The following is an 11,342-nucleotide window of genomic DNA, read 5'->3' as shown; positions in this document are numbered from 1 at the left end:
AACACAATTTTTAACGTGAAAAATTTCTTTCAAATTAAGAAGAATAAAAATCACGGTACATAGTAAAAACTTTCACTATAATAATTAATGAGTACACTAATAAAAATAAACTATCAAAATTGTAGATAAAATTTGTTACACATACTCTAAAATTTGTTACTTGGGGAGTGATCCCACCAGACAAAAAGAAGGTATTTATTCAAGTTTCTCCACAGTCAAAATAGAGTATATTTCATAGAAGCCATAAGCAATCACATCAAGGTACGTTGCAACCCTTATTCTCGAACTTTGTTGTACCTCCTCTAAATAATTAGAGATTAGATTGTGTTTGATTCAAGCCGGAGACAAGTAAATAAATTGTTATTTTTGTGGAAATTGTAAAAATACCTTTAAATGGAAGTCATAACATTGTTTTTGTACTATATTATAAAATATTAATGAATAAATAAAATAAAGATTTGCATAAAATGATGTTTGAGTATAAATCAAAATTTTAGAGTAAACAAATTAAAAAAAAGAGTTGTCAAATTGGTACGGTATACATTTTCCATTGTATAATTGTTAATATTTTAAATATTTTTTACATATTTGAAGACTTTATTTTAATTAGTCATATTTAAAGACTTTATTGTAAAGTAAAATTTAAATATGCTAGCATATATTATAAAATACTCTTTATTTTTTCTTTATAAGATATACTATAATAAAAAATTAAAAATATATCTTATTAAATAGACTAACAAGTAACACCAAACTTTTGGCATATTCTCTATAGACAACTGATAATCACACTAATAAACAACTCATTCAATTATCATAGAAAATAATGCAATTCATACCATACCATGATTACACTAGTTGGCTTCTACAATCCCAACTGTGAAAGTTAAAATAAAAAAAATAAAAAATAAAAAATACTAGCTTTGTGTATGCAACAAAATATTTACAGATAAATCCATCTCAAGAGCACAAAGTAAGAAATAAACGTGGAGCTGTATATCATTAATTAGCTACATTTATACTTTCTAATTACAAAATTTTGAATGAGTTTAATCTTTATTATGATATGATATATTCAAGAGCAAATTTTCCCATGTAGAAACTCCCTTTTAAAGCTGTAAGAAAACATGTTGGTCTTATAAACTAAACTCTATTGTGAGAATTCATAGTTAATAGAAATAAGGTTGTGCTCAGACCATCCAGGAATCATAAACATTGCTTGATTGTCCTCATAATGAAAACTGTGGAACATGGATACTAAACCATGACATACCATAAAGAAATCAATATATACTTATTTATGTGGTTTAATATATGATTTGTTGGTTCAACCAGTAACTCGTTGATTCAATGTTATTATCAAATAAATGATCAATACTAATTTGATACCATGTTCGAATATTTCTAGTTCCTCTTCATTAGCATTTGATTAATTATATTTTTAATTCGTTCTTGTATATTTCATTCCCTCCATTAATTGTTCATTAGATGGAAGAAATATTACTTGTGAAGCTTCGGACATCAATTTTATTGAACCTTAAAACTTAAATTATGATTATTTTGTCATAGATAATTTATAAAAAAAAATATTTAAACATTAAGTTTAGAGTTTGGATCCTAAAAACTAATATCACCTCTAATTTACCAAGATCAAATTTTGGTATGCTCTTAAAATAGACATATGAACTTATAATCTAATGGTAGTTTTTTATGAATGTTTATCCTATGTAAAAACTATTGACTATTGTAGTTAACTTTTTAGGTATAAGTATATTTGACTTTGACGATTTTACTCTTAAAAATAATTGTAAGTTAGCTCTTCAATATTTTGGTTATAAGCTTCCTTATACATTAGGAAATGACGGGTTCTTTCATATAAAAAAAATAATAATTTTGTTATTTATAAGCATTATATTGATTTTTTATATTTTAGTATAAAATATTAAAGATTCATTGGTATGAATGATAAAAAATATTAAAAAAAATGAATTTGTATTTTACTGATATTTTTAATAAATAATTAGTTATTATAATTATATAAATACTAAGAAATATTTTTTTTTAAATTTATTTATTTAACTATTAATTTAAATATAAATATATTGATACATGTCGAATTGACTCATGTTCTATATAAATTTTCAACATTTATTTACAATTTAAAAATATACTAAAGTAAAGACAAAAAGAAATATATATCAAATTAAAATTAATTGGTTAAAAAGGTAAATAATTATAAAAATATAGAATTGGTCTACATAAAAAAATTATAATTTAATTATTAAATTACTTAACTTAAAAAATGGTTTTTATTATAGTCAACAAATACTAAATACCTTATATTCTTTCAAAAATTCTTAAAAAAAAAATAATTTCCAAATTATAAAATATTAAAATTACTTTTATAAGTGTAATAAATGACCGAAAACCAATCACCTGGTTTATATTACTACTATTAGTGCCTTTTCTCTTATTTATTCTTGATTTATTTTTATTCCCTCTTCGCTTTCCTCGATATTTATTGGCCCCGATTATGTACGTGTCCTTCATCTCAACTTTGAGATATCTTGTTAAAACTTGAAAGTGAAACCGAAAATGTGGGTTTCATGAACCTTGAAAAAAAACGGTTATAACGTCGTCTTCATAGCTCAAACTCGAAACAGAAAGTTATCTTTGCTTCTGAAGCATTCATTTATTCTTCATAAACAAACTATAATAATCTACAGTTACATATAACTTTGTATCTTCGTGGATCTGAAAATCAGTGAGAATCGGTTAGATAAGAATTTTCTGACACATTATCGAAGAAGAAATGCGTAGCCGGGGATCGCAAAACCGGCTATCTGGTAACTCTTTTGGATCTCGAGTTTCTGCTCTCATCTTTACCATGATTGCTACCATGGCCACTATCTATGTTGCCGGCCGGTTAGTTCTCTTCGTTCTTCATCATCTCTCTACTGAACTTCACTTTCGGTTAGTTATTAATTATCATCTTATGTTATGGCATTTGTAGGCTATGGCAGGATGCGGAGAATAGGGTGTATTTAATCGAACAGCTTGAAAAAAGAACCAGTCAGGTATAATGTTAGTTTTCTCCATTCGAGCATTCGGAAGATTGAAGATGTATCTGGTGTGTGATATGTGTCGAAGTTACATTTGAATACTTCTATTTTCTTAAATTATTACGAATGTCTAAGTGTTAGTGTCAGTATTAGTGCCATGTTCGTGTCTATGTTATTACTTCGTAGGTCGCACTCGTATATTCCATTGCATACATGTATGTGCTTTGACATTGATGCTGGTTATTTTATGTAATTTGTAAATTTTGTTTTTTAGAATTGGAGATTAGGGAAATTATTATTTATTAAAGTGACACTGTTGATCATTTTACTGTCTCTATGAGGGGATATGAACTCTGTGCTGTGAGGCTACAAGGGAAAATTTTTACCAATGGATTTTGTTAATGTTTTGTTACTTTATACATTCTTGAGTGCAGTTTTATTTTTATTTTTTATTTCTTTTTAATTTTTAGCTATCATCATAGGATGTCAATGAGGCAGTATAGTTCATCCGATTTCAGGGTCATTCTGCTGTATCTGTTGATGATACACTCAAAATCTTAGCCTGCAGGTAATTTTTCTTATAGGTTTGGTATTGTCAACTTAATTTTGGTTGCTGAATTCAAATTTGGCTGCTGCCTTTGACATTTAGTTTACCTGAGGCTATTGTTAACATAACCTTATTTTCAGGGAACAAAAAAAGAAGTTGTTTGACCTAGAGACGGAGTTATCTGCAGCTAGAAAGGAAGGTTTTGTTTCAAAGCAATTGTCAGCAAACGATGGGAAGTATCCTACAAAAAAGACACTTTCAGTTATTGGAGTAATGACAACCTTTGGCCGAAAGAAGAACAGAGATGCAGTTCGTAAGGCGTGGATGCCGTCAGGTACATTTTTCATTAGTTTGGTTTCATTAATAAGACTGCTGTATTTTAGCGTTCTCAGTTTTACTCAGAGGAAGCTTTGCTATGTGCTTATATTTTCAGGGTAGGTTTAGATTTTGTAGTTTGGTTTCAGATTACTGAGGTTGTTACCTACTGTTAAATGATCATGGCTATCAGATGGCTTCGTTTTCTTCAGTTTTATCATTTCCAATTTTGTACGTCTAATAAGTTATAACTCGGTTTAGGATGCATTCCTTGTGAATTGGCTATTAGGTGTGATCACTTCTCAGTTTCAAGCAATGCACTAATCTCTAACAACCTTTGTTACTCATTTCTGTGATTTATAGTTTATAAGCTTATGTGCTTTATAATTTATTTTGGTTTAAAAGTGTCAGCCTGATTAGCCATATGTTCAAAAAATCACACAAAAAATTGTTCTTTGAGATTCTTCAATATAAAATCTAGCTTCTGCATTTTAGTTTTTTAAACATTTTGATGTAGATTGTAGAGGTCTTATCTGAACATATTGATGCTCTATCTGCAGGTGCATCCTTGAAAAACCTCGCAGATGAGAAAGGCATAATTGTGAGATTTGTAATAGGAAGAAGGTATATTTTGGAGGTTCAAATTAAAATTTATTAAATGATTGGCTTCTTACTTTTTAATTTGATTGACAATCCGTTCTATACAGTGCAAATCGCGGAGACAGTTTGGACAAAGAGATTGAAAAAGAAAACAGTCAGACCAATGATTTCATCATTCTTGTATGTTGACTTCTATAATAATTGTTTTGTGCAAAAAATATTTGATTGGTAGTAAATATACTAACTTCTCCCATAGATGATACATGTAGTAAAAATACTTTTCATTAGGATGGAGTAGATGTAGAACTGAATAGTTAGAGGTGAAGGGAAAACAAGGAAAACTTTAAGTTAACCATTGAATTTTGGACTTAAATTGTCTATCATTTGATACAATTCAAGACAAGGTATCATGTTGCTGTTTGTTTCATGTAGCTGACCTTATTTAGAGGGTAAAAAGCTCTGATTGTCTTGGTTTGTATCCGTTTTAGCCAATAGTTGTTCTTTCCTCTTGTTTCTGGACTATTGAGATGATGTAGTGATTGACTCCTGGTTGATATTTGAATGCATGCTGTGGAGTTTATACACATAATTTAATATATGTTAGAAGCTGATAGGTCCATCACACAAGTATATAGGAGGAAAGAGAAGGAAGGAACTAAAGGAATAGGCGGGAGAGGGAATAGGCCCAAACAGACGGGTCTGCTTGTCTATGAGAGAAGTAAACACGGAAATGGGAGTGAGAAAGAAATAGAAGAGGGCGGAGTGGGGAATAACCGCAACTGCAAGGACATCTGAAAGCATGTGAGTGGGAAGGAGGATGCGATGATCATGCAGAACGAGGAGAGAGAGGGATACATGGGAGTAGTGGTAACTGAATGAGGGTGTCATGCATTTGAAGGAAGTGGGTAGGTCAGGATGAGTGAAGAAAGGTTTCTTCCTCAGGAAAGGGGTAACCATTTATTTAGTTAATTTCGTAGTTGCTACCACTGTTTGTACAGGGAATTTATCCCTTAGTAGTTATTTCCATAAATTTGATTGTAATACAATTCACTATTTTCTTCTTTCTTTTGAGTTCTATTACAAGCAAATATCCTAGCATCATTAGCTTGATTATTTTCTTCACAGGACAACCAAGTGGAGGCAGTTGAAGAGAGTGCAAAAAAGACAAAGTCGTTCTTCATTTATGCTGTGGACAACTGGGATGCTGAATTTTATGCCAAGGTCAATGATGATGTCTATGTTAATCTTGGTATGTGGTCCTTAATTCAATTTTCTGATGAAAATTGCAATGCATCTCTAATTATATGTTAACATAAGGTTTGTTTCTGCAAGCAAATGAGTTTAAGAATTAGAAGAAATTGTGTATAATAAACAAGGGAAATTATTGCCATCCATAATTTGTGGATGAGCTAATATTTCTTGACAGGTCCCTCCTCTAAAGATAGATAAAATTATTAAATCCCTAGCAAATTGGGAAGATTCAGAAGTGATGGCATTGCTCTAAGCCAATTGGATTAATGGTCAAGAAGATTATCTGTGGTAGGGTTCAAATCTACTAAGATTTAGTTGTTAATTCAGTGGTCTACTAAGATTTAGTAGTCCTTTTCTGATCTAGTTGTTAATTCAGTGGACTACTAAGATTTTCCGTATGACATTGTCATTATGAACATGCAACTTCAGATTGAAAATTTTCTCCCAAGGATTCTTCGGAGTGTTTCAGAATCTAGAAAGTGACCCCAACTGTTGAATAAAATTATACCTAACTTTTTAGGTATTTGCATGAAAGAGGTATAAGAAAAGAATGAACAGTTTAACTGATTACATTTATGGATTTTAATCTCTTTCTATGGCAAGCGCCATCGCCTTTTTCAAATTGATGAAGTATTTCAATCAGCAATAGTACTGCTTCAAAATAAAGAGACTCTCCAATCCCAAGTCAAGGAGGGTGCAGAGATCTCCTGTTCCATAGTTGCAACTGGACTGAATATGTGAACTTAGATGTCTTGCATTTATCAGTGGTCTAAAAGTCTACTGTCCAAGACACAACTTGTCCTGCTTGTGTTTAGCATCTAAGTGCCACATCAAAATGTGATCTTGGCCTATATGCCGTTTATTGGATCAAGCTCTTATAAAGCTTAAAGCTATAGTGCAAACCTTTCTGTTCAAGTGCAAAATTTTCGGTCCAAGTTTACCATCCCAAACGTCACATTGATCTTACTTTGATTCAATAACCCTGGTCCTTGCCAAGGAAGGAAGCTTTTCCGACCTGGCCAACAAGCTGACTGCAAAAAATCCACTGTCGTATACAATTTATTTGTTTGATTGTTGACCCAAAGTCTCTTCAAATTTCTATTAGGTGTTTAGTGGATGCTGGAAAATGATATTTGCCTGCTTGTGATCCAACTAGCTTGATAATGTTTTTCGAAGGGCCAACTTAGACGTACTTTAATTTGCAAAGAGAGTTATGATATGTGCTTTATTTGGACTGTTTTCAAACTTTGTTATTGTTTGCTGATGTTATTCTGGAACTGAAAGGAGATTCCCTTTGTCACTAATTGTATGACATAATTTATTCTACAGATTCCCTTGGAGTAGTGCTAACTTCTCATTTGGACAAGCCCCGTGCATATATTGGTTGTATGAAATCGGGAGAAGTTTTCTCTGAACCGTGAGTCTTCTCAAAACACTTCAATGTTTCATTGGGCTTATGAAAATAGTTTATTTTGGTATTAATTTCTCCCTTTCTCATTTTATCTAAATCTTACAGGACACATCAATGGCATGAGCCAGACTGGTGGAAATTCGGCGATGGAAAATCGTGAGTAATACAGACTCAATTTTTCTCTTTTTTGTGTGGCAAATACCAAGAACATTGGTTACATGAATCAAAAGTATAATTTTTTTAAGAGAAGTATAGCTTTTGAATACTGTGATTTTCAAGGAAAACTTTCCAATTTTTTATTCCTTAACCAGTGTCATTTAAGACATTAGCAAGACCCTTTTTTTTTTTGACAACTGTTGAGGTTTAAAAAATGAGTCTTTTAGAAAATGTAACTTTTTAAATTATCAAGACTAGTAAGCAGGACTTTGTATTTATGGTGGAGTGTTGATTATAAAGCTAAGACTGTTATTTTCTAGGATACTACTGTATTTCTTGATTGGAGAAGAATTGCCAAATTGTTTTTTATTTGGCGCCAGTCTATAATCTATATGATGCCATCAATTTAAAACTCATCTTCAGAAAAATTTACCCAATCTAGTGATAGTTTGAGTGCGATAGCTTATCAAAGATGTTTCATTTACATCGGATGAGTTCCTGATGAAATTAAGCAGCAATAGAACTTTGATAATAATGATTAATAATTTGGATTGTTTTCTAGATAAAAGTGAAATGTCTACCGAGACTATTTTGTATCATGTATTCATAGTTGTCAAAAACGACACTGTAACGACATTTACATCAGGTGGTGAATGGGATCACCGTTCTTTTCCTATATGTTACTCCCTTTTTTTGCCTTAACTTTTGCTTACACCCTAAAATACTGTCCAAATCATGGTGTTATGCTGCTTTATCCAGAAATTGCTTCTCTCTATCTGGCCTTCCTTTGTAACATTCATATATAAGTGTTTGTCTGATATAGGTACTTTCGACATGCTTCAGGCGAGGTTTATGCCATTTCAAAAGCATTGGCCCAGTTTATTTCAATAAACAGGTGTAGTATTCTGTCCTATTTTTCTGTGGTTTTTTGTCTATTTGTTTTCAAAAGTTGTGTTAAAAATGGTTGTAATAATTTTATGTTTTTTATGCAGATCTATTCTCCGTACATATGCACATGATGATATAAGTACCGGATCATGGTTTATTGGGCTGGATGTTATCCACGTTGATGAAAATAAGTTTTGTTGTTCATCGTGGTCCACAGGTCTCTTTCTTTCTATCCTCTGACAGTCACATACACATGCTTGCAATTGGACTTTTTTAAATCAGATTGTTTTCAATGAATTCAGATTAAATAAGCTAAGGCTAACAGGATCACAATTAAATAAATGGTGATGAATTTTGGCCGTTTCCACAGTTACATTGAAATATTATTTATGGTTGTTTCCCATCTTTCAGGTGCAATTTGTGCAGCAGTATGATGACTTGTCCCTGACAATTTGAGTGTTATATGAAGGATGTATAGGAAACAGAACATGTTACTTAGACCATCATTGTTTTCGCATAAAGTGATTTTCCTCTCTCATAATTTTTCAACCAGACGTTAATTCATCCAGTTGAAGGCCGGGAACTGTTGGTTATATAAGCTACAAAGAGATAGTTAGATACTCAAATACATGTTTTGCGGGATTGTTCAAAGGTATTGAGAAATTGACATTATGCTTGTCTGATTTTGAGAAACTTATCCTTCCCCGTTTATGAGAAGCTGATCCTTCCCCATTTAATCATGTAATATAAATTACTCTTGCCCATTAAACTACACCTTTTCCCCATGGGATAATTGAAGTAATTCATATAATAGAATAGCGTAAAAAAGTATTACTAGAATTGAGATTTCCATGTTATATTCATTCTTGATTGTAGATTGCCCATTCTTTTTTTTTTTTTTTCATTTTTTGGTCAAAGTAGATTGGCCATTCGCAGATTACCAATCCATGATGCTAGGTTATGATGCCTTCAGGTCCTTTTTGCTTGGTTCATTTTTTTGATTAACATGGAACATATGGAATGATACTAGGGGAAGTTTGTTTTTTCGAAGTTTGTTTACATGCAGCATTTCATTACGAAAATTTAGTTACATCCACCACTTTAATATTGTTTGTATACTAAAATATACAACAAATAATACCACATAAAATGACTTTTGAAATTGTTTTTTTAAAAGTAAAATAGTAGATAAAGTGGAAAAATTCATAGTTTATATTTCACTCAATATGCGTGTAAACAGTCAGCTCCAGAAAAACTATTGCTTTAGACCCATTCAAAAAATATTTGGCTTATTATTTGAAATTTATGTGCCTCTTTACATTTTCTTTAAATATCCAAAACAAATTAATTTTAAGTTTTTCAGAATCTATTTACATTTTAGAAATTTTAAAATTGAATTTTTCAGAATAAGTAGTTGTGTTTTGATAAATTTAACTTATATTTTTCAGAATACAAATGTATTATAAAAATTATATATTTTAAAATTTTCAAAAAAAAATTGAAGATGGTGGTGGAGAAAGACAGTTTTATTTTTTATGTTTAAAAAGAACCCTAAAATGAATAATTTGTATAAAATGTAGCGGTATCTTAAAAGAGGTCTGGAGACTTCAAGTCATTTTTAAAGGCCCAATTTGTCTGGGACCAATTTTTCTCGTTCCAAAGTCATTTAAAAAAGATGTTTATTCTTTCATCTTTCATCTTTCAAATTCAATAATTTTAAATATCCAAAAATATATGTTTAAATTGGTTAAAATTCATCTCTGTATTAATTAATCTCGGACAAAATTTAAAGGCTTTTAAAAGACTTACAGGTGAAAAAAGTTTTTTTAAAAAAAATACATATCCGAAAAATCCATAATTTTTGGTCGTCAGCGTGTGTAGTTGCATCTTCAGCAAATTGTGCTTTATGGTAAGACATCTTCTTGATTTTCTAAAAAAAAAAAAAAACTTCTTCCCTGATTTATTTGCATAGAGAAGAAAGTACTATTTGTGCACAATTTGAAATGTTTCTTAACATAGGATCTCATTATGATTTAATAGCTTGTAAATGAAAATAGAAATCGCACTAGCAGGATTCAACATTTGTACGCCCTGATTTTGGCATCTAACTAAAGAAAAAAATAATTCCATAGGATTGCAGTACGTGATTTTTACAGCAAATCTAAACCCAATCAATCTGATTAAGAATTAGTTAAGTTGAGTTATTGGGTTATAAAATATCTTTTATTTAATTTAAAAAATATAATTAAATTTAAATACTAAAACATTTTAAAAATTATAAAATCTCATCTAACATATCATTCAATATTTAAAATTCATTCACAACACACAACAAAATACTTAAATTAATTATATTAACAATATATTCTCAAATAAAATTAAATAATTAAATTATAATTACACATCAATAATAAAAAAAATACAAAAATAATTATGTCATGTGGATGAATTGAATTAATTAATCTATATATTTCTAATGTCAAATCAACTATCTACTCTCCCTCACAACATTAGTAGCAGGCCTTGTTGACCTCAAATCAAACCCCCCAAAATCCACCATGTGTGTCTAAAAGAGCACAACTCTAATTTGTCAACTTTGGTCGTTGATTCCGGTTTTGCTGAGTCACGTATTCGTATTAGAGTGTTTAACGAATAACATGTTTGGTTACCCTAATTACAAACTAAACTAGTAATAACCTCATTAATCACGATAACAGATATGATCACTCTCAGTATTAACTTTATGATCCCTTCATTATGTGACTGTTTCTTTTAACTGGTCCATTTTAATTAATTCTTCAAAATCCATCCTTTTATTAACATTAGAAAAAAAAATGCTTACCTCAACTCCAAAAAACTCGACAAGACACCATTTTATCCTCAATAGTCTTTTTTATCTTGACTCTTTGACTTGTAACTATCAACATTATTTCTTCCTTTTTAATTAGGATTTTAATTTTTGTTTCTCTGTTACATATAACGGTCCCAAAAATTTATTACTCTTTCTATATTTTAGTTTTTGCGTTAGTTTTCAATCTTCACGAAAAAACTTTGTTTGTCACAAGAAACAAAGTTGTTAATGGGAAGCTCGTGATTTTTCATGTGCTGAACC

The 11,342-nt window shown here is 30.4% G+C and overlaps 1 protein-coding gene across 1 annotated transcript; it reads left to right on the top strand.

The window, feature by feature from the left end:
- Window positions 1–2,548: 2,548 nt before the first annotated feature.
- On the top strand, window positions 2,549–9,087 carry LOC101510545 (hydroxyproline O-galactosyltransferase HPGT1-like). Its single transcript, XM_004511477.4, has 12 exons — window positions 2,549–2,925; window positions 3,014–3,077; window positions 3,581–3,630; window positions 3,750–3,943; window positions 4,485–4,548; window positions 4,632–4,704; window positions 5,650–5,773; window positions 7,105–7,192; window positions 7,292–7,342; window positions 8,166–8,237; window positions 8,335–8,447; window positions 8,642–9,087. Exons 1-12 carry the CDS (start codon window positions 2,813–2,815, stop codon window positions 8,662–8,664), a joined length of 1,029 nt encoding a protein of 342 aa, XP_004511534.1. The 5' UTR covers window positions 2,549–2,812; the 3' UTR covers window positions 8,665–9,087.
- The last annotated feature ends 2,255 nt before the right edge of the window (window positions 9,088–11,342 follow it).

This window comes from Cicer arietinum, chromosome 8, assembly GCF_000331145.2.
Source record: "Cicer arietinum cultivar CDC Frontier isolate Library 1 chromosome 8, Cicar.CDCFrontier_v2.0, whole genome shotgun sequence".
Lineage (NCBI taxonomy): Eukaryota > Viridiplantae > Streptophyta > Magnoliopsida > Fabales > Fabaceae > Cicer > Cicer arietinum.
The sequence above is the reverse complement of the archived record's forward strand: the minus strand, read 5'-3'. Positions and strand labels throughout refer to the sequence as shown.